Source organism: Plasmodium sp. gorilla clade G2 (assembly GCF_900097015.1).
Source record: "Plasmodium sp. gorilla clade G2 genome assembly, chromosome: 12".
NCBI lineage: Eukaryota > Apicomplexa > Aconoidasida > Haemosporida > Plasmodiidae > Plasmodium > Plasmodium adleri (nom. inval.).
The window spans coordinates 57,501-83,264 of NC_041704.1; the positions used below are offsets into that span (position 1 = coordinate 57,501).

Below are 25,764 nucleotides of genomic sequence, written 5' to 3' on the forward strand. Positions count from 1 at the left end.
CACTTCTATAATTTTAAATTCATTTGCTTCTTTAAATATTAATATTCTAAGATTTGTAGAAACATTTTTATTCTATATTTAAATTAAAAATAAAATATTATAGAATTAAAATACATACTTTTAAGCATTAATTATGATTTTAATATCCATTTATGTATATTTCACAGAATTATTTCTTTTTTCTATATATTACATCATATAAAATTAACTATATATTTTTTTTTTTTAAAAAATAATAAAAATATATACAATCGTTTCATAATAAACTAAAAATAAAATTCAGTATTCTGTATAAAAAGGTATTATATACAAAACGATATGGTAAAATATTTTCAAATACAAAACATAATATATATTATGATTTTTGTTGACTTCGCAATAAAATAATGTTAGTACAATATTTTAATGTTAATCGTATAAATAATTATAAAAAAATATTAAGATATTTTATTTTTTATTATTATATACTTTTTATATAAATTATATATTTTAAAATATATGAATAAAATTTTCAAACATATTTATTTATGTTTGCAAATGATAAAAATTACACCAAATATATGCAATTCATATTATATATATAATAGTGTTCTATCCATATAAAAAGTTCAAAATGTGTAAATAGAATTAAAAAACAAATTAAAAAAAAATTTTTAATAGTTTTAAATAACTAATATTTTGCATAGAAAAATATAATCGAACAAATTAAACCTATCACATTATTTACTTTATCAAATTACAACATAAAACAATAATATTTATATATTTATTATAATTTGAAATATTTAGAAGAATATATTCCCATTTTTCATCATACATATTTCATAAAATAATAAAATGTTTATTATATATATTTTCATAAATTTACTCATTTCACAAGATATTTTATATACTATATTATTAAAAATAAATTAATAATAAATATATTGTAACTTTTTTTGAATTTTGATATACTAGTACATAAATATAAATATTTATATATATTAGATTGGACACAATTATAATTCTAATATATTTAAAAAATTATATGCATTTACATTTATATGATTAATTAAATAACACTGTCTTAAAAATATATTGTATATATTTAATAAATTTTATTAGAGCAAATATATTAAAATGCAATAACATATAAATACTATACGTTTGTTTATTCGTGAAAAACATATACTTTTACATATATATAATAAAAGATAATTTTAATAGAATTTAAAACATATAAAAAACGTTTCCTAATAATATTTTATATATAATATTATTAAAAATAATATATAATTCTTTTTACTTCCTTAAAATTTTTAACCATTCCAAGGTTCCTCAACTTTTCGAAGCAGTTCCTTTTTATGTTTTTTATGTAATTCTTTTTTTAAGGTTCTAAAATGTTCTAAGAACGAATAAATAAATTTTAATATATCATCAAGTGTAGGTTTACCTTTAATTAAACTAAAAAATTTATCAGTATATTTTTTCAGTTCTTTTTCGAATGTTCCATTAAATCTTGCAATATTTTCTTCCAATATACTGGCATATACAGGTTTGAATTTAACACAACAGTACGAATAACTATAATCACTATCTAGATATTCTTGTATTGATGTCTCTAAATCATACAATACATTATCAAAATCCTCTTTTACGACGCCCATTGCGTGATTCCATATATTATTAAGATCGTCTTTGGGGGGACATTCTTTTAATGAATTTAAAATATCATATAATTCTTTTTCCTTTAATTTCTTTGATACATCATTATTATCCTTATTTTCTGATGTAATTCCTTTATTATTTTTTGAATTTATGGAACTTTCATGCATTTCTTCCAAAAGTTTCTTTACATTTTTTCTTTGAACATTCTTATTTTTATTTTCAGATTGAGATAAATTTCGTGATATTATTACATTATATTTTGTTCGTTGAATTACATTTTCATGGAATACATCCTGTAATAAATATATATATAATAATAATATAAAATGAAATAAAATAATATATATATATATATATATATATAAGAAATTACACTTAATATTTTAAAAAAATATAACAATATATAATTTTATTTATGACAAACTAGTATAAATGTTTAGTAATATATTATTAACTCACCAATAAAGATATATAAAATAACGAAATTACACATAAACTTAATGATATAAAAAGAATAGATCTACGAGGTATTCTACATTCCATTCTTTCCCTATTTAAATCAGTAGAATATGGATTATATTGATCTTCTTTCAAATTACATGTATAAATAATTGCCATATTTTTCACTAATAAATAATTAAAAAAACATATTTTTATTTTAATTTGCTTTATATAATATATTATATATATAATTAATTTTTTTTTTTCATTACAATATATTTTTATAATAAATAAAGTATAAATATAAAAATTTTCTATAAAATTTATATTATTATTATGTGTGTAGTAAATATTTTTTTATATATACATATGTATTATGCTTAAATATTTATATAATATTTTTCCTTAAAAAAAAAAAAAAAAAAAAAACAAATTATAATAATAATAATAATTAAAATAAGAATAATAATTTGAAATAAATATAAAATATATAATTTGATTTATTTTTAATAAAACATAAATATTTATGAATATATTGAATATAAGAATTTATATTTTTAAAATATAAGATTAGATCATATAAATCTATATGTATAACTAATATTTATTTAATATGATAATAATAATTTTTTGACCATAATATATTATATTTACTAGAATTTATATGAATATGTGCATAATATTACTATTATGTAGAAATTACACAAAAACATATTTAAATTTTTTTAAAACATATAAATGAGCATTATTAAATAAAATATAAAATTAAATGTTAAAACCACAAATGGCTGTTTTTATTCTTCCTAATACAAATCAAAATTTTTATAAAAAGAAATATATATTTTTTTTAATAATATATTTATATAAATTAAATTATTAATACACACTTCATAGTAAATAACACTAATATAAATTATATTCAAATTATTATAAAATCAAAAAAAAAAAAAAAAAAAAAAAAAAAAAAAAAAATTAATAAATAGTTATATTCAGAAAATACATAATTGGGGCTTTTATAATAGTATATCATAAGTTATTTTGTCATTAAATAAAAAAATGAAATGTTAAAATATACAAAATAATATTATTTCAAAAGTGTAAAATACATCTTTAATAACATATAACAAGAAATAATTACATTATATATACATATATTTATATATTCTTAGAACCTCATTTGAGCTTTTATAATAGTGTATCTTAAATTATTTTCTCATTAAATAAAAACATGCAATCTTACAATTTACCAAAGTATTTTATTATTAATGTGTAATATATATATTTAATGACAAATAACAAGAAATAATTTAATTAAATACATATATAAATATATATAATATGTATTATTATTTTATTTCATAAATTATTAATATTAATCTATTTATTATAAATCATAATACTTATCTATTTATTTTATGTGATAATATTTATCTTGAATTCATTCAATCAAGAGAATATTATAAACCTAGTTTTTTAATTAGTTTTAATCCTTTAATTAAATTATAACAAATATATTTATATATATTAAATAAGAACTTGCATATTATTGTACACGTTCATATATCGAATTATATGCTTTTTAATAATAAAAAAAAACAAAAAAAAAAATAATAAATAATAATAATAAAAGGAAACTAAAATATAAAATATGTTTTTATTTTTTTTTTTATTTTAAATATAAATAATTTAAGATATTCTTTACAGAATATAGTAGAAACAAAATAATATATAAAAAATATAATTCCTTCCTATGAACAAAAATATATTAATTAATAATACAAATAAATAAAATATATTAAACTTTAAATATTTCATATATTATATATAAATATGTTTATAACATAATTTATTTTAAATAGTATAATACATAAAAAAAAATAAATAAAATGATAATTAAAAATTTATATTAAAAAAAATAATTTTTTATTTACTGTTTTAATCAATTACATTTTAATAAAATAATTAAAATATTCTAGTTTATATATTTATTCATAAATAACATTTTTTTTATTTTTACAAAATCATCTTAATAATTGTACATGTCTATTTGGATTATGTCTATTAATTTGGTTAGGACCTTTTCCATTATGTTTTGAATAATCATTTTGTACTGAATATTTACTTACTGTGTTTTGTACAGGAGTTTTATTTTGCCTATTTTGTTGAGCTGCTTTATTTTGTATATTTTGTTGAGGTTTGTTTTGTGAATTTTGTTGAGCTGCTTTATTTTGTATATTTTGTTGAGCTGCTTTATTTTGTATATTTTGTTGAGGTTTGTTTTGTGAATTTTGTTGAGCTGCTTTATTTTGTATATTTTGTTGAGCTGCTTTATTTTGTATATTTTGTTGAGCTGCTTTATTTTGTATATTTTGTTGAGCTGCTTTATTTTGTATATTTTGTTGAGCTGCTTTATTTTGTATATTTTGTTGAGCTGCTTTATTTTGTATATTTTGTTGAGCTGCTTTATTTTGTATATTTTGTTGGGCTGCTTTATTTTGTATATTTTGTTGAGCTGCTTTATTTTGTATATTTTGTTGAGCTGCTTTATTTTGTATATTTTGTTGGGCTGCTTTATTTTGTATATTTTGTTGAGGTACTTTATTTTGTGTATTTTGTTGATGTTGTTTATTTTGTATGTTTTTCTGTGGTGCTTTACTTGTAGTATTTTGTGGGTGTTTTTTTCCTACTACATTTCCTATATCGAATTTCTCTTTTACCATTTGTTGAATTCCTTTAAACATTGTACTATTTCTTTTATTCCATGTTTTTTCTTCTTTATCTTCAGATTTATTTGTATTAGTAAACGACTTCGCGATATGTTTTATACCTTTAATTTTAAAATATTTGTCTTTAAATGCTTCTGTCCTTTTACCCCTTAAAAATAATAAACCTGGAAATTTCAATGAAAAAAATATACATACTCCACCTATTGCACAGAGAGGTACGGTTGCAGTAGATGCCCCAGATGCCGCAGCGGCAGTAGCTAAAGCTACTATTCCCATAGTCACGGCAAGGACGGCAATTATTCCAAGTGTTCCCAGCATAGTTTTACTTAATATAGAATTTATACGGTGTGTTTCCATAAACTCCTTAAACATGCGTGTCATAATAGAACTATATTCTTTTTGTTTACTATATTTTTCAATAACTGTATATATATCACTTTGATGAAACTTATCCATTTCATCAAAATATAAATTCATAAGTTCTATCATTCTATATTTTCTTGTTAAATCTTCATCTGCATCTTCATATTCTGCTTTCAAAATATCTTTTATTGTACTTTCAATAAATTTTGACTTTATATGAGGAATTTGTATTTTGAATTTATCTTCAACTCTATTAATTTTAATTTTATCTAATTGGTTTAAACCTCCCTTTTGTTCTTCATCTCGTTTTAAAGGATCTTTAGGTTTCACTTCTTCTTTCTTTAAAGTATCTGTTGGTTTTATTTCTTGTTTCTTTAAAGTATCTGTTGGTTTTACTTCTTCTTTCTTTAAAGTATCTGTTGGTTTTACTTCTTCTTTTTTTAAAGGATCTTTAGGTTTGGATTCTTCTTTCTTGAATGTATCTGTTGTTTTCCTTGCTTCTTTTTTTAAAGGATCTTGTACTATTATTTTATCTCTCCCCAAATTATCTTGTATTATTATTTCTTCCCTTTTTAATGTATTTGGAGATTTTCTTTCTTCTCTTTTAAAAGAATCTTCTATTATTATTTTATCTCTCCCCAAATTATCTTGTATTATTATTTCTTCCATTTTTAATGTATTTGCAGATTTTCTTTCTTCTTTTTTAAAAGAATCTTCTATTATTATTTTATCTCTCCCCAAATTATCTTGTATTATTATTTCTTCCCTTTTTAATGTATTTGCAGATTTTCTTTCTTCTTTTTTAAAAGAATCTTCTATTATTATTTTATCTCGTCTTAAATTATCTTGTGCTTTTATAGAATCTTCTTTAAATGTATCTTGTACTATTGTTTCGTGCCTTTTTAAAATACCCTGTGTTTTTATAGAATCTTCTTTAAACGTATCTTGTATTATTATTTCATCTCTTATTAAATTATCTTGTGCTTTTATAACATCTGCTTTAAATGTATCTTGTATTATTATTTCATCTCTTATTAAATTATCTTGAGCTTTAGTTACATCTCTTTTTAAAGGATGATATGGTTTACCTTCGTCTTTTCGTAAATTATCTTCTGGTTTAATCATATCCTTTTTAAATGGATCATACGGTTTACTTTCGTCTTTTCTTAAATTATCTTCTGGTTTAATCATATCCTTTTTAAATGGATCATACGGTTTACTTTCGTCTCTTCTTAAATTATCTTCTGGTTTAGCCATATCCTTTTTAAAAGGATCATAAGATTTTATTTCATTTTTTTTAAATGGGTCTATTTCCTTTTGTGAATCAGTTGTGAATGGATATTTTTGCGTTGCTTTAATTTCTAATGGTTTCTTTTCTATGGATTCCATTTTTAGTTGTGTACTTTCTTTTTTTTCTTCTATTTGTTCTTCTATATCTTTATCTAATTCATCTTCTGAATATTCTACCTCTTCATCATCATCATCTACCTCAACTTCAACTACTTCATATTCTACTTCTTCATTATCATCTACCTCTATTTCAACTACTTCATATTCAACTTCTTCATCTTCGTCTACTTCAATTTCTACATATTCCACTTCTTCATCTTCATCCTCATCAACTTCAATTTCTTCATATTCTACAACTTCCCCTTGTTCTTCCTTTTGTTTTTCTTGAATTTTTATTTCCTTCTTTTCTGTTATGTTAGTTTTTAAAATCCCCCTTTCCATTAATTTTTTTGTTATAGGATCATCATCTAGTTTATTATTTAACAAAGTTTGTTGTCTTCCTATAGAACTACCACCTGATAAATCTGTTATTAATGTTTTCCTTAGTACATCCACTTGTGTTGGTGATAATTCACCAGTTTGTATCAAAATTCTCTGAAGTCTATTTGTTATAATATTAGGATTCCAGACATCTCGCTTATTATATTTTATTCCATACTATATAAAAAAAAATATATGTATATATACATATATATGTGCATGTATTCATTTATATTAAATATATATATATATATATATATATATATAATTATTTTCATACAATGAATATTCTTTTTATTAATATATTTTTTTTTTATATTACCTTATTACAAATAAATAATATTACAATTAATATCGTGCATAAATAATAACGAATTTGAAAGATATAGTTTACTTTTTTTTTATTTTTCCACATGATTTATTTATATACATGATTTATGTTATCATAACTTTAATCTTATAATTGTATATTCTATATATGTCATTAAATAAATTTCTTCAATACTATAATATATAAAATTATTTATTATAACTATATATTTTGAAATGTTTTATTTAAAAACATGTTCACGTAATAAATTTATATAAATATAAAAAAATAAATAAATAAATAAATAAACAATGAAAATAATAATTTTTAAAAAAAATAATTTAATTAAAAATATTTACATATATATTTCTTTATATTTGAAAGCATTATTTCAAATATATACTAATAATATATACATAAATATATTATATATTTATTACATTCTATAATTAATGTATTAGGTTTAATTGTAAAAGTTATTTTAAATGAAATATTATTAATTAAGCATATCGAAATATATATAATATAATATAAAATAATAATATAATAATACAAAATAATATATTATATAATAAAAATATAATATACATTAATTATTTATTTCATTGTTCTTAAAATATATATTTCTTTTATTAAAAATAAAATGTATTTTATAAACAATATATATATAATACAGATCGAACAGAACAAACAAAAAACAATTTTGTGGTTGTATATCTTATTTTAATTATAGACAAAAAACAAAAACAAAAATTTATATTATATTATTAGATATAATAAGTAATATAACAATAAAATATAGATGAGTTATTATATTATTTTTCTTACGTAATTAATAAAAATTATGAATCTATTTCTTATATTAAAAAATAATAATATTAATTAATTATAGCTCAATTATTATTAATTTAAAATTCTTTTTTTTTTTTTTTTTTTAATCATTACATAATGACCTGGCAGAATTATAAAATAATTATATATGTATTAAATAAATATCAATAAAACATATGTATAATATTAAAATATTTTAATTAATTCTAATTATATATATATATAGCTTTTAAAAAACAAATAATTATAAAAAATAAATTTGCATATAAATATATTTAGCTATATTATACAATATTATTACATTTAATAATAAACATATGAAATTATATTCAAAATAATACTTAAAATTGAATTCGATATAAACATGCATAAAATAATAATAATAAAATATATTTATATAAATATTATATTATATATAAATTTCAAAATATTATTAAAAAAATAAAATATTTATTATAGAAATACATATTTATTAATATATTAATTAAAAATTGTAAATAAACTGATGCGTTTTTATTTTGAACAATTATTAGTTAATTATTTTATTCAAAAAGAAATATAATATATAAAACAACATACGATAAATAAAAATGATACTTCTACAAAATATTTACCTTCATTTTAATGCAACCTTATAAAAATATATAATTGAAATAATTTGTTTTTATTATAATATATTAATATAATAATAATAATAATAATAATTTTATTAAATAGTCAAATGTTATAATTTTATATATATAATATTTTTAATTAAAAATAGAATATTTTATAAAACAATTTATATATTTAATATTATTTAAAAAAAAAAAAAAAAATTAATTAATAAATAAACAATAATATAACAATGATAATAAAGATAAAATGAATTAATTTAACATAAAATATTAAAATTTTATTTATTAATAGAAGAATATTACAAATTATATATATATAAAATAGTTATAATCTATATCTATATATAATTAAATGAAAAAAAATTATCAAATACATCCACAACATTATCAATTATATAAAAGAAATTTATACACATATATGTTATTATAATTATAAAACGTTATCACATGATATAAAATTTATATAAAGAAAATTTTTTTACACAATATATTGAAAACAAAAATATAAATAAAAATGAAAATAAAAATAAAAATAAAAATTCAAATAATATAATTAATTATATTTTTTTTTATAAAACTAAACATTTTATAATATTTAAAATTTATATATAAAAAATATATAATCAAATGAAAAAGCAAACAACAAAAAAAAAATAAAATAAAATAAAATAAAATAAAAATATAAAGACATGAAAATAAAATAATATTTAACATTATATGAATAAAATATTTAATAAACTAACATATATTAATATTTTCAACTTATTAACTTAAATATATATATATATATATTTTTTCTTTTTAATCCTTCTTATACTTATACGTTTACTTGTAGTTCTTGGGGTGCCTTCTGTATTATATTTCTAATTTCATTTACACTTTTATCTCTTTCATCACTATATGGTAATGGCCTTTTTATTTCTTTTCTCATAGGCTTCTCCTCACTTTTTCTTAATGCTTTTTTTTGAACTGACTTAGGAACAGGTTTTTCTTCACTTTTTCTTACAGGTGTTTCAATGTCTTTCGACAAAGCATCTTTTTCGTTTTGGCTTCCATTTTTAATTTCATCTTTATTTTCTTTCTTAATTTCATCTTTATTTTCTTTCTTAATTTCATCTTTACTTCCTTTCCTAATTTCATCTTTACTTCCTTTCCTAATTTCATCTTTACTTCCTTTCTTAATTTCATCTTTACTTCCTTTCCTAATTTCATTTTTACTTTCTTTCTTAATTTCAACTTTACTTCCTTTCTTAATTTCATCTTTACTTCCATTTTTAATATCATCTTTACTTCCATTTTTAATATCATCTTTACTTCCACTTTTACCATTATTCATACTACCCGTGCTACTTCCTTTTAATTTTTCTTCATATTTCTTTTTAACGTCATCTATAAAAAATGAAAAATCTTTAAATACATTAAATCTTCTTATTTTCAATGTTGGAGTTAGGTAATTTGTGGTGTCCCATGGTTTGGAAGTCAAGTATATGTCATTTATAACATTGTATCTATTTAAATTAGTTTTTTTAAAAATTTCCATCATTTTCCCCTTTACATAATCAACATAAATAGTCTCATTTAATATTTCATCAATTATTTTTTCTGAAAAATTTCTCTCATCTAAACCAGTTATTTTTAACATATTATCATTCTTTAAACTTATAAATAATTTATATTTGTCAACAGAAAGAATGCCTAAAGGACCATCCATAGAATCATCACCATATGCGACACAAAAATTTACAAATGGAATCTGTGAATACAAATTATTTATCATTTCAGTTTCTATGTATTCACCTTGAGATAATTTAACCAAACCCTTTGATCTATCTAAAAATGTTAAAGAACCATTATCATTAATTTGTACAATATCTCCTGTTTTAAAATAACCATCTTTTGTGAAAGCATTTTCTGTACATTCCTTTTCTAAAAAGTACCCACTAAACATAGAATCACTTTTAATTAATAATTCTCCTTTTGGTACAGTATCTGTAGCAGTATAAATTTCCCAAGTTCTTACTTTGTATCTTGTACTAGGAGAAACAGCTACTCCCATACTTTCTGTGTTACTATCTTCTGCATCTTGTAAAAATATGGGACCAGTAGATTCTGTTAAACCATATCCTTGATAATAATTAACATTTAATAAAACACTTAACCCCTCAGCAACTTCGGGAGATAGTTTCCCACCACCATTCAAAATAACATCCATATTAGGGTTTATCTTCTCCTTAATTTTACTTGATATATTAGTAATACCTTCAACAACTTTACTAAAATTTCCATTATTTTTACCTTTACGCAAATTTATAGCCTGTTTTGCTATCCATCTCTTACAACGTGATAAATTATTTATTTCCGTCATAATAGTTGCATACATTCTATTGAAAACCTTTGGTACTCCTAATATAATTTCACCTCTTGAATTACATATGTCTGTATTCAAAAATTTTATATCTCTACTCCATATATTTAATTTTACACCCAAAAATAATGCGATAAAAACAAGAATTCTTTCATATACATGAGATACAGGTAAATATGACAAATGTGTTGTTGGAGGATATTTTTTTAATATATTACAATCACATAAAGGTATTACACCATTATACAAATTCTTATTACTTAACATAACACCTTTGGGTGTACCAGATGTTCCAGATGTATACACAATGGAAGCAATAAAATTAGGATCTTCATTTTGAATTGTAACATTCGTCACTTCTTTCTGTGTCATATTATCAAATAAGATAATACTTAACCCAACTGTTTTAGCTTTTTCTTTTAATGTATTAATCGTTTCTATTTTTTCATTATCATATTCTAAGGAAGCCAAAATGGTATTTTCTCCCTTACCAGACTCATTATAATTGGATTTATTACTACTTTTTCTTGAACCATTATTACTTTTTTCTTCATTTTGTGAGTTTATTTTTTCACTACGTTTAGATAGGTTATCTAGAATTATGAGCTTTTTCAAATATGGCAATTCATTTTTACGATTTAATATACCTTCAACCAAATCCAAATCTAAACATAACCATTCTAATTTTGTATTATTTAATATATCTATAATTATATCTATACTGAATTTAGAGTGCATTACTAATGTTGTTACGCCACTCATCATACAAGCAAAATCAGTAATTAACCAGTTAGTTGAATTATTACCATATAAACCTAATAATCGAAATTTCCCATTATTTTTTTCTTCATCATATATTTTTTCTGGAATACCTGTACCTTCATAAGTATTCAAAGAATCACTAAAAGAAAATACTTTTTTAAAAAATGTTCCATATGTTATATAATTTTCAGGTTCTCCACGAGAATTTTCAACTATTGCTAATTTATTATTATCTAATTTATATTTATCTAAAAAAAATTTCATAAGATGTTTATATTTATATATTGAACTTTTCTTTTTATAATCTTTCATACAGTAAACGCTCGATTCATTTTTATTTTCTGCACTTTTACATATTTCGGCGAAATCCTTTATTCTATTACTAAGTTGTGTCCGACATGGCAAAACATAAACTACATATATAACAAACAAAAGAAAACATAATGTAATATTCATCTTGTTCTATAAGAACATTGACAATGTGACAAAAATATAAAAATATATATAATATATATATATATATATAGTAATGTATCCCTCTATAAAGGGAAATATAAACAAATAAGCCTTGAAAATTAACAAAAAAACAAAATCTGAATTATAAAAGATAGAAACTCAACATACATATATTTTTATTATATACTGCTCAAATTTTCATGGTACATATTTACTATCATATATATATATATATATTATTATAAAAAAGTTATGAAAAAATATATATACATATATATATTACAAATATACTAAATATCATTATTACATTTTATTTTTTATAACAAAAAAAAAAAAAAAAAAACAAACAAAAACAAAAGACAAAAAATAAAAAATAAAAAATAAAAAATAAAAAATAAAAAATAAAAAAACAAATATTAATATATACAACAAATTTAAAAAATTAATCAAATTTTACTAAAATAAAAACCTACTTAATATATATTCTTATTATTATTTATTATATTATAATAAATAAAATAACTTTTCCATGTAAATTCTTAAATATTGTTAATTATAACAATATATATAATATAAATTTATTTATAAATATATTATTTCATTTTTTATTTTTTACAAAATTTTATCATGTTCCTTTTCTTTTATTTCTATATTATTAATAAACATATAAATTTAATTAGATAATAATAATATATTAAAAAATAAATAATAATATATAAAATAATTAATAAATATATTATAAAAATAACAGAATATAAAAAAAAATATATTAAATTTTTTTCATTATAATAAATATATATTTAATATAAATAAAATTATATATAAATATTTTAATATTTATACAGTATTTTTTTTTTTTTTTTTATAATTAATATTGTATTTCCTATATCGCATGTTCTGCTTATTTTATTTCAGATTATTTCTCTTTTTTATTTTATTTTTAAAATATTTCATATTTATTCTACAATTTTATATATATAAGAGAGCATATACTATGAAATGTAATAAATAATACTTTAAAAAAAAATAAATGAAAATATGATACTTCCTAAAAATATTTTCAAAGATAATAATTAAATCTATTTAATATTAATATTATTTTATTTTTTCATTCTTGTACCAAGAACATTTCATAATATATAATATTATATTATATATGTATTCAAATTTATTTTTATTTCTATGAAGGTATTTTTTTATTTATTAAATTTATTTACATGTTTTATTTATAAAAATATTTTTTATTTTACATGTATTTTATTATATTTTATTTTCATGTTATCCTCTTTTTTTTTTTTTTTTTTTTTTTTTTATTCTTTAATATATATTTTTAAAATATATTTATAAAATTTTTTTTTTATAATATAAACATATATTTATATATATATAATAATATTTATATTTTTCACTCCTTTTTTTTTTTTTTTTTTTTTTTTTCAATATATTGTGAATAAAATAATATTTAAATTTTTCTGGACGCATAAATTTAATTAATTATAATAAATTTATTAAATATTATTTTATGGATATGTTTTGTATGTTTTTATTTTAGAAATATATATATTATATATAGATCTATGTTTATTAATTCTATATATATTTATTTAATTTTTAGTGTTATATTAATTTTTTCATTTAGACGTTTTGCCTTTTTATAATATTTTAAAAATATTTTTTTTCATTTTACAACATTATTTTTTCATTTTGATTCTTTTTTTTAAATAAATTTTATATATGAACAAGAAAAATATTTGTACACGGTTATACAGAAAAAAAAAAAAAAAAAGTATTGTTCAAGCTGTTGATATATTTAATAATTAATTATACCCTTAAATAAAATATAAATAAATTAATTTATATTAGTTTTTTCCTTTAACAAAAAAAAAAAAAAAAAAAAAAAAAAAAATCATAAAATTAATTATATATATATAATAATAATAATAATACAGTTATAAAAGTCCAAATTTTTTATTTCCAATTTTATGTTCATATATTTTTCTTCTTACATTTCAGATATTTTTAATAAAAATGTATATATATATATATATATATATATATATATATATATATCACTTTATTTATTTTATTTCCTACGACTTTTTTTTTTTTTTTATCAAAGCATAAATTATAATATTTCTTTTAAAAAACAAAAAAAGCAAATATTTAAATTTTAATAAATAAATATAGTTATATTTATTTTCAAAGATTAAAATTATTATATATTTTTTTTTTTTTTTTTTTTTTTTATGTATACATTTATTTTACATTATTTGATTTGATTATTTTTTTTTTATTAATGCCTATCATTATATTATTCTAATTCCTTCTTAAAATATTTTACGATTCACAAAAAGAAATACAAATTAATTTATATTAATTTTTAAAGTTATCTCCTATAAATTTATTTCTTCTTTCTTTACAGTATGCTCTCAATCTCAAACTATTTTTATGATTATCATATAAACCTTCTTTAATTTTTTTAAGAAATTATATAAAACTTTGGAAAAACCTAATTATATGTTCAGCTTAAAAAAAATTTCTTAATCAAACTTTGAAAATTATTACTATATTTCTTTTCCAAGGTTTCATAAAGGTATTATTTTCCTTCCGATGAAAAGGGATAAATTCATGGTCATCATACCTTTATATATATATATATATATATATATATATATATACATTTATGTAATAGAAATTATATCACCTCTATTATTTTTCCCATTCACCTAATATCACAAATATCATTTAATTATTATATACTCATAAAAATAACAACCTCAAAGAACTACAACATCATATTATAATTTTTCCTTTTCATATTTATCATGTAAATGATATATTCTACACATTTTTCTATTGTTTAATATTACTATTTTTTTCTCGCTTAATTATAAAACAACCATATTCATTTTATAATAATAACTATAACAATAGTATAATAAACGTATTATTCAAATATTATATATCAAGGGGAATTCCTCAATATACTATTTTTATAATATACATTATATAATATTTCCTTTGAAATTAAAGAATAAAACATTAAAAAAAAAAATAAATAAATAAATAAATTATAAAATTCATAAAATATATTTAACAAATCTCTACAAAGTACAACTTCAGAATATTTTACCGGATAACAGGAATTAAAAATATATTATACATTTATTAATATATGTACTTTTTGGTGAAAATATAAAATGCTCAATTAAATTATTTAATAATATATATTATATGTAACTGATGTGCCTATTTATGTATGCTTCCCTTTAAAAACATAATTATACGTTTATAAGTATTACAGAATGTAATTTTTGGTTTTTATTAAATATACATTATTTAATTTTTCTTTTTCTAAATATTTTGAAAGAAAACATAAATAATAGATTTTTCAGCAGAATAATATTATAAAATTAGTAATTTTTTTTTTTTTTTTTTTCGTTTTTAATATTTTCATTACACAACCATTTAACTTATTGTAATTTAAAAAATATTCATGTAACATTGATGTGCATTTAATTATATTAATACTATATCTACAAATCTTTAATTATGTCGTCATAAAATTTTTATTTTTTCATAGAACTATGTTAAAATTTTTATAAATTTAAAAAACTTGTGAAAAAAAAAAAATAAAATAAAAGATAAAAATATATAAATTAATTAACTTTAATCATAATACAAATATATAATAAATTTTATTTTAATAAAATATATTTATTTTTTAATAAAAATTTATTAAACATATATAAAAAATATATATATAATAAGATACACAAAAAAAAATAAAATAAAATAAAATAATAAGCATATAAAAGAATAAATAAAATACATAAACATAGAATATATATTAATATATATTCATTGATTAATTTTCATGAAACCATGGGTGTTCCATTAAATCATTTATATTCAATTTTTCACTGTATTCCTCTTTCATCAATACCTAAAGATAAAAAGAATAAATAAATAAATAAATAAATAAATAAATAAATAAATAAATAAATAAATAAATAAATAAATAAATAAATAAATAAATAAATAAATACATATATATATATATATATATATATATATATTTTCATAACAATATGATAAAAATATTCATAAAATCTTCATGAACATTTCATTCAAGTTAATTTTTTTTTTTTATTATATTATAATTTACCTTAATTATATTTTTTAAATCTCTTGGCCATAAGTATGTTGACGAATAGCAATCCAAATTCATATTATTATCAACAAATTTTGAAAACTTTACACATTCAGATGGAAAAGTTGTATTCCACATGTGTCCACAGTTCCAAATCCATATGAATAAAACTCCGAGCATAAAATAATCAGCTTGTGAAACATTAAAATAATATTTTTTTCTAAACCTTTGGATAGTAATCGATTTCACATGTTCAAAGGGATCTATAACTTTTTTTTTTCTCAACATTTTTATAATTCTCCAACAACTTATTGGTGTATATTCGCGTTTTCCTATAGTTGGTACACATGATTCAAAAAAGTATATTTTTTCTTTTTTTTTTTTATCTAAATGTCTTAATTTATTTGAATAAATAGGTGTACATTTACCAAAATCACATATACGTATATCATAATCATCTCTTATTAATACATTTTCAGCAGTTAAATCTAAATGACTCAAACCTGCATTATGTAATCTTACTAATATATTTAAACATTTATAAACTATATCTTTTTTGAATTTATCAGTATGTCTTACAGAAGATATTTCATTTTTTAATCTTTTATTAAAATCAAATAAATCCTCACCAAAAAATTCAGAAACCATAACAACATATCCATCCATATCGTTATTTAATCTTTCAATTAATAAATCATTAAATTCATATATATCTTTAAATTTATAATCTTTCAATATATGTTCATTTATATTTTTTCCATCATATAATATTTTTAATAATTTAGGTGCAATTCCCGGATGATATTCACTTAAAAAAGATAATGCAATTGCTTCCATAACATAATTCTCTGCTTTTTCTAAATATTCTCCATTATACTTTTCCATTAAATTAAATTGTTTTATCCACCGTTCAATAGGTATTCTTTTTATAAATAATTTTACTTCCTTTGTATTATCTCCATCACATGAAGGGATAACTGCTTTAAACATTTCTTGAACCCTACCTTTCGATTTACCATCACCAATTATAGGAATGGATTTTAATTCAAAATCTGAATATTTTACCCCATTTATGTTAAAATGTTCTGAAAAACCTAAAAAGTTTCCTAATGTTTTTTTACCTAAATGCCAATTATATATATAATTCTCTTTCGATTCTTCTTCTTCTAAATTAGATATACATACTATATTATTATTTTCTCCATATTTATATATACATTCATAAGTATCAACACTTTTTGTATTCTCTACATTTGATGTATTAAATAAATCACTTGTACCTTTTTCATTCTCCTCTTCTTGATTATTATACTCTTCTTCATTATTATATTCTTCTTCATTCGACATATTCTCATTTTTACAAAATATTTTCTCATTATTGGTTATATTATCATTAGATATTTTAATTTCATCATCTTCAACATTACAGTTATTCATATTTCCCAATTCCTCCTTACTATTCAACTTAGTATCGTTGTCACTATCATGGTTCAAGTTATAATTATCAATTTCAGCTAAACATTTTGAAGGTCTATCAAATAAAACTAATGATTGAAATGTCTTAAATTCTATAAACCCAATATTCTGTAAAATTAAATATATATAAAGATATATATATATATATATATATATTACCATAAAATGAAATTTACAATTTCATAAAATGTTATATTAATACAATATGATATGATCTACTTAAAATAAATAAATAAATATTCATATATTTAAAATATTTTTATCTATATCTTACCAAGAACAACAAATAAAATAACCATAAAAAATATAACATAAATTTTGTACAGAACATATTTCTTAAATATACATTTTCTTGGCCTTTTATTCTTTTCATAGTATAAATTTTTTTTAAAGACCTAGAAAAAAAAAAAAAAAAAAAAAAAAAATTCAACTATATTGATGTGGTCATTAGTTAAATTAAAATTAAATATATATTAAAAAAAAAAAAAAAAAAAAAACGAAAATGAAATGAAAAAGAAAAAATGTCCATATTAAATATATTTTTATTATTTGGTGGTCCTACGATATATAAAATAATTCGAACAATTCATATTATATATATATAATATATATATTTTTAATAAATTATTTTAAGTACTCAATTTTCTTTTCATTTTTTTTTTTTTTTGGAATTTAAAAACATGCTAATTCATAAACCAATATATTTTTAATAATATCATATATATATATATTAAAATCAAATAGAAGAAATTCGTAAAAAAAAAAAAAAAAAAAAAATTAAAATTAATAAATATATATATATATATATATATATATAATATATTAAATTAATATAGATATATTTAAAAAAAAAAAAAATACATAAAATAATATAATACTTTTTTCTATTTAATATACATTCAATATATTTTTTTTTTTTTTTTTTTTTATTTTAAAATTATAATTATATATATCATATGATCAATAATATATATATAACCATTTGCAACGTCAAAAATTTTTGCGAACCCGTATTCAATAATTTATATATATTACAACAGTCTCTTTAGAATTATATAATATATTTATATATATTATATACATATATAAATATATATAATACAGAACAAGACTAAATACAAAATTATATTTTCATTTTATTTTTTTAAAAAAAGTATAATTATATTTTAATATATTATGTGTATTTTTCTCATTTTTATAAATTTATAAAATTAAAAAAAAAAAAACAAAAACATTATTCGTTTTGAGAAAAGGTAAAATATTAAACTTTTAATACATAATTTTTATAATACTATTGTATATTTTTTTTTTAAACAAACAATTTATTATAGAAACAGAAAATTAATATATTAATAAATCATATATTATTTTTCTTATAATTATTTTTTTATAATAATTCTATTTAGATTTGACTTAATTTTATTTTTTATTATAATAATTAAATATTTTATTTATATTATATTAATAATATATATATATATATATATATATATATATATATATATATTATCAATAACAACCATTTTAAATACTTATTATTTTTCCTGCAACTGTAACCAAAAAATGTAGTATATATTAATATTACTTATATAAAATCATAAATACAAGATAAATATATAGATATATTATATGTTATAATATATTTATAATATATATTATTAAAGTATTTATTTTCATAGCAATTTTTTTATAAAATATACTAATATGAATACAAAAATAATAATAAATTTATTTTATATATATATATTTATATGTAAAATAAGATAAAATTTAAAAAAAATTAAAACACATTTTTTATAATTATATTATACCTCAAAATAACAATATTTTATTTTATTATTTTTTTTTGGCTTTAGAGAAAAATATCATTCCCTTTTTTCTTTTTAATATTTACATATAATATATATAAAAGTTATAAAAAATATATATATTTTTTTTTTTTTTTTATCATCATTAAAAAAAAAGTGTTAATTTATCATAATTTGTAATATAATTTAATATATATATATATATATATATATATAATATAATTATATATATTACTTATTTTTGTTTATTTTATTTATATTTATTTATGATTATTATAATTTTCAATTATATGTACATGATTTTACCAATAATATTTTTTTTGTCATAAAATGATTAAGATTATTTTTTAAAAGTCAAACGAATTATGTTTTAAGTGATATAAAAAGTAAAATTTTAAAACTTATAAAAGTATTCAAAAAAAAGAGAAAAAAAAAGAAAAAAACATATATATTATTATATGTGTGTCCTATAATACAATGACACAAAGTAAATTTAAAAAACTAAATAAATAAACTGTAAAAATTTTTATTTATTTTCATATTTTATTAACAATTTAAAAAAAAAAAAAAAAAAAGAAAAAAAAAAGAATCCGAATAATAATTTTATTATACAGAATATGTATGATGTATAAAAATTTTTATACATTTGTGTTTATTTCCCTTTAATTCTTTTTTTTTTTTAATGTTCATAAAATTGTTATTTGGAAATGAATACATAAAGGATATATCCATAAATTATTATAATATATATATATATTATATGTATACATATATTTTTTTTTAATATACTTATAATATGACATTTTTTATGAACCTTTTGTATTAATATCATACTTTTTTTTCAAATATTTTTTAGAATGACTCCTGAATTTATCTGAAAAATTTTCTCTCCATATGTTATTCATTATATCCCTGAATTCTTTCCATTTTTCTTTTAATGAATTTATAGAGAGTAATAAATTATGAGATTTACCATCTTTAATTTTTCGAATTTTCTTATAAAATCCTTTTTCTTTATTCAAAAAAAATCCATGAACATCATTATAAGCTTTTTGCCATGTTTTTAACATATAATCATATTCTATATTATATTTATTTGCTAATTGTTCACAAAAGACACATAGTTGACATTCCATGTTCATATATTTTTTTCTTTCATTTTCATGTACATAAAAATATATAACATATATATCATCAATAGTCATTTTACCATAATTATTTTTTATATATTCCATTAAATCTTTATCATTTGATATATGTAATCTATTATTTTTATAATACTTATCAAAATCTAAAATTACTTCTTCTTTTTTTATATTACCATTATTATCACATACTTTCTTATATTCACTAAACAATTTAAAATTATTCACCTCATTTATATTATTATCTTCATTTTCTACTTTTATTTTACTACCTTCAGACGTGTCATACTTATGAAAATCACTTTCACGTTCAAAATTATCTTCAGCATAAAATTTATTTTTACCGTCAATTTTGTCTTTTTTTTTTGAATTGTAATAAATATTTAAAATATTTTCATTTGCAAAATTAATTTCATCTTCATAATCATCATCATCTTCAACAATAACTTCATAATCAAAATCATCTTCATCTTCAAAATCATCAACATCTTCAAAATTACCTATATGTAGATCTTTATATACATATATATTATTATTATTACCAGAATAATTTGATATATCGTTCTTACTCCTAAAATAAACTCTATTAGTTGTATACCATTCACATAATATTTTTGAATATTTTCTATGTAATGCAAACTTCCATATGTTTTTCTCCTCACTAATACATAATACATTCTATATAAAAATAAAAAGAGGGAAAATTAATAAAATAAAATGTATAAATATAAACATGATAATATTTATAGTACATTATATATATATATATATATATATATATATATATATATATATATATATATATATTTTTATTTATTTATTTATTTTTATTTTTTTATTACTATATATATAATATATATTATTGCTATAATAAATCCTCTTGGTTTTAAAGTTATTAATGACCTATATATTCTTCTTATATAAATATTACATCCTCCCACATGTTGCAACGTTCTACAAACTTTTCTCCTAACATTTTCATCATTCATATGCATATAATAAAAACTTCTTATGGAATATTTTAAAACTCAAGAAACAAAAATTTTATATATTTTTTCATTTATAAATTCTAAAAACCAATAACCACATATAACCAAATATATTTCTATCTTTTCATCAAATTAAACATAATATATCATATAATAATATAAACCAATATGTTCCTTTTATTAAAATATGTAAACATGCATAACAAAAAAAAAAAAAAAAAATATATATAAATTAATCAAATATAACAAAAAATGTACAGGTAATGCTTTTTTTAAAACTTTATATAAATTTCTTATTTTTACATTAATTATATAAAACGTCTTAATAAATTGTATTTAAATTTTAATTTTTATTATTACTATGATTTTTTTTAATTTCAATGTTTATAAAAAACCGAACCATAAATGAAAAAAATAATAAATTAATTAATAAAATAAATAAATAAATTAAATTAATTAAAAAATAAATAAATTAAATATATAAATAAAATAAATAATGTACTAATTTTGTGCTTATAAAGAACGAAGTAATTCATATATTATATTTCATTATATATTAAATATAGACGAAATAAGCAATATAGTAATATATTATAATATATATATAATATAATATGTTATTTACTTTTTTGTATAGCATACAAAAAATAATATTATGTATTACTACAATGCTGTATGCACGTATATAATAATAAAAAATATATATTTTTATTTTCTTATTTTTTTAATAACATAATATATTATTGTCCCAATGTTTTACATAATTTTTTTTTTTTTTTTTTTCTTTAATATTTTAATAATTTTTTACATTTTAACGTAATTTGAATTATATAATAATATAATAAACAACATTGCTTAAAAATATTAATATAATATATGATATATTATAATTCATTTTGGAAACAATATAATATAATAATAAATAACTAAATGTTTTCAAAATATATATTATAAATAATTTATAAAAGAAAAAAAAAATAATAATAATATTGTTTTTGTACAATAATATTAAATTAAACATTACATTAATTTTAAATTTAAATAGTATAGAGCTAATAAATAAAATATTAAACTATATTATATATATTATATACCTATTCTGTGGTAACATCTTTATTTTAACAAAACATTTTATTCTTTATTAGTAATATATGGTAAAATGTTTAATTTAATTGATATTATTATTTTTTTTTTTTTATATATATTAGAAAACACGTTTTAATTTACTTATATTATATATATATATATATATATATATATATTATTAATTATTCCTTTCTATTATATATCCGTATATTATTAATATACTATATAAAATCAATTTGAATTAATAAAAAAGTTTTATAAGTTCTTTTATATATAACTAGTTATAACCACTATTTTATGATATATTTATGTGTGTTAATTTATAAGTTAAACGGATAAAATATAGTATATAAATATATATACTTAAGTTTTTATATATATTTTGTCTTATACATTATTAAGGTATATGTTATATGGATAACGTATTAAAAAAAAAAAAATATATATATATATATATAATGAATTAATAATAAAAAGAAATAATTTTAGTCATTATTACAAATGATCACAAAATAGGAAATATTAATTAAAAAATAAACACATTAAAGTTTTATTATTTTCTATATTTATGTATATATATATATATATATATATATATAATAATAATAATAATAATAAATAAAAAAAATAACAAATATTCTTAATACATATATGTGTACATATATACATATAAATATATATATATATATATATATATATATATATATATATACTCCCTTTGTAGACATTTACAAAAATCAAAGACGGAAATATAATTAACTATAATTTTGTATTACTTAAAATTATCCGATTTTTATTATAATTCATTTTATGAAGAAATTATAATATATAAAAATAGAATTTACACATATATAGAAATATATCATTATATTACATATAAAAATATATTTTTTTCTTTTTTTTTTAATGTTTCATTACAAAAATAATTTAATCTTCATAGTTGAAATATTTAATTATCTTTTGTTCACATGTCTCTTTCATTTTTTTTCTGAAGTCAGCATGAGTATCGAAACACTTATCAAAGTATTTTTCAGCATCTTTCTTGGATAATACATTAGCCATTAATATGGACAAGAAAGATTTATTAAGTGATCCTTGTACTTTTTCTAATTCATTTGTTATCATATTATAACATGATTTTAATACTCCTCTTGCACCTTGTACTTTTACGTTATGTTTTTCACATTGTTTACGATGGAAATCACTTAATTCCTTTTTGAGCATAGTTACTTTATTTTTTTCATTAGTTGTTATTTTAAGTGCTATATTAGTAATGTCTTCTACTGAGACAAATTCTTCTAGTTCTTCAATATCTTGCTTAATTGTAGCTGTTTCATCTTTCTTTATTTTAAATACACCTCTTTCATCGTCGTCATCATCTTCGTCATCATCTTCGTCATCATCATAGTCATCTTCATCGTCATCATCATAGTCATCAAGTCTTTCTCCGTATTTTTCTTTATCTTCATCTTCAGAACCCTTTCCTTCTACAAATTCTTGTAATACATCTTGAACAATTTCATCAGCTTCTTTCATATCTAAAAATTCATCAAAATTATCTGCACCATTTTGTGGTTTTTTTCTGAGATTCTTTTTAGTATTGCTTTCTTCTTTTTTCTGTTCGCTTGTTTTTTCTTCCTTTTCATTTTCATTTGTTTTCTCTTCTTTTTTCTTTGATTTCTTTGATTTTTTTTCTTCTTCTGCCTTTTCAACTTCATCTAAATTTTTAACGAATATTTTCTTACATTCATAAAGAGTATAGTTAGTAAGAGCTCTCCATGCAATTCTTACTGAACGGATTAATGTTTCGAATTCGTTTTTATATAAAGTTTGATCTTTAGCCCAGTCTTCAAATATTTTTGTTAATCCTGGTAAAAGCTTTTGTACTTTTGTTTGCACAGCAGTAACACATTCATTTAATTTTTGATCTTTATAATTATCTAAAATTAAATTCTCTTCTTTTAATTTATCGTAATAAGTACTTAAATCATCAAAAGTTTCAAAATACTTATTTTCTTCATTCTTCATCACTCTAACCCAGTGATTATAAGCATCATCTCTAAATGTTTCAGATAATTCATTTAAACCTTCCAAATCAGCATCTAATTCCTTATCGGTTTTGTTATAAACAACAACACCAAATTCTTCTGTATAAGGTATAGCACTATAGTTACAAGCTATTCTGTATTTTTTTATATCTTTAATAATTTTTTCTTCATCAGTCAAATTGGCTTTCTTTGTTTGTCCATATACTTCTTTTAACAAAGCCATCATTTCATCTTTACCTAAGGAAAATACACTAACAACTGAGGGCATACCTAAATCTAAAACATCATATTCACTTCCAAGCTTAGCTGAAGATAATATTCTCGAAAATCTTGAATTCAAACCGTGTTCAGAAAATACTCCGTTTTCGACACTGCCATTATTCTATGAAAATATAAACATAAATATAAATATGTATAAATATATATAAATAGGTATAAATATATATAATTATGTAAAAATATATATATATAAATATGTATAAATATATATATAAATATGTATTATACATATATATATATATATATATATATATATTTACACCTTAGGTGCCTCATTAACAAGTTCAAAATAAATATAAATATATAATGATAAACACACTAACATAATATATACAAAAAAAATATATTATTATACACTTTAAAAAAAAAAAAAAAAATTAATATTTTATATATCAAATATTATATTATTGTTATTACCAAAAATGCAACAAGAATTCCTATAACAGATAAAATAGATTTACGAGAAAGAAAAGACCTTAAAGAACTATGCAT

The 25,764-nt window shown here is 17.7% G+C and overlaps 6 protein-coding genes across 6 annotated transcripts; all 6 read right to left on the minus strand.

The window, feature by feature from the left end:
- Nucleotides 1-1,298: 1,298 nt before the first annotated feature.
- PADL01_1201000 (Plasmodium exported protein (PHISTa-like), unknown function) lies at nucleotides 1,299-2,265 on the minus strand (the record flags this gene model as incomplete). Its single annotated transcript, XM_028682954.1, has 2 exons — nucleotides 1,299-1,940; nucleotides 2,107-2,265. The coding sequence occupies 2 exons, from the start codon at nucleotides 2,263-2,265 to the stop codon at nucleotides 1,299-1,301; spliced, it is 801 nt and encodes a 266-aa protein (XP_028539180.1).
- A 1,844-nt stretch (nucleotides 2,266-4,109) lies between these two features.
- On the minus strand, nucleotides 4,110-7,362 carry PADL01_1201100 (Plasmodium exported protein, unknown function; the record flags this gene model as incomplete). The annotated part of the gene is made up of 2 exons (XM_028682955.1): nucleotides 4,110-7,124; nucleotides 7,342-7,362. 2 exons carry the CDS (start codon nucleotides 7,360-7,362, stop codon nucleotides 4,110-4,112), a joined length of 3,036 nt encoding a protein of 1,011 aa, XP_028539181.1.
- Nucleotides 7,363-9,522: 2,160 nt separating this feature from the next.
- PADL01_1201200 (acyl-CoA synthetase) lies at nucleotides 9,523-12,288 on the minus strand (the record flags this gene model as incomplete). The annotated part of the gene is made up of 1 exon (XM_028682956.1): nucleotides 9,523-12,288. One exon carries the CDS (start codon nucleotides 12,286-12,288, stop codon nucleotides 9,523-9,525), a length of 2,766 nt encoding a protein of 921 aa, XP_028539182.1.
- Nucleotides 12,289-16,156: 3,868 nt separating this feature from the next.
- Nucleotides 16,157-18,290, minus strand: PADL01_1201300 (serine/threonine protein kinase, FIKK family, putative; the record flags this gene model as incomplete). The annotated part of the gene is made up of 3 exons (XM_028682957.1): nucleotides 16,157-16,234; nucleotides 16,457-18,025; nucleotides 18,192-18,290. The coding sequence occupies 3 exons, from the start codon at nucleotides 18,288-18,290 to the stop codon at nucleotides 16,157-16,159; spliced, it is 1,746 nt and encodes a 581-aa protein (XP_028539183.1).
- A 2,241-nt stretch (nucleotides 18,291-20,531) lies between these two features.
- On the minus strand, nucleotides 20,532-21,859 carry PADL01_1201400 (Plasmodium exported protein (PHISTc), unknown function; the record flags this gene model as incomplete). The annotated part of the gene is made up of 2 exons (XM_028682958.1): nucleotides 20,532-21,548; nucleotides 21,713-21,859. 2 exons carry the CDS (start codon nucleotides 21,857-21,859, stop codon nucleotides 20,532-20,534), a joined length of 1,164 nt encoding a protein of 387 aa, XP_028539184.1.
- A 2,013-nt stretch (nucleotides 21,860-23,872) lies between these two features.
- PADL01_1201500 (Plasmodium exported protein (PHISTb), unknown function) lies at nucleotides 23,873-25,764 on the minus strand (the record flags this gene model as incomplete). The annotated part of the gene is made up of 2 exons (XM_028682960.1): nucleotides 23,873-25,375; nucleotides 25,690-25,764. 2 exons carry the CDS (start codon nucleotides 25,762-25,764, stop codon nucleotides 23,873-23,875), a joined length of 1,578 nt encoding a protein of 525 aa, XP_028539185.1.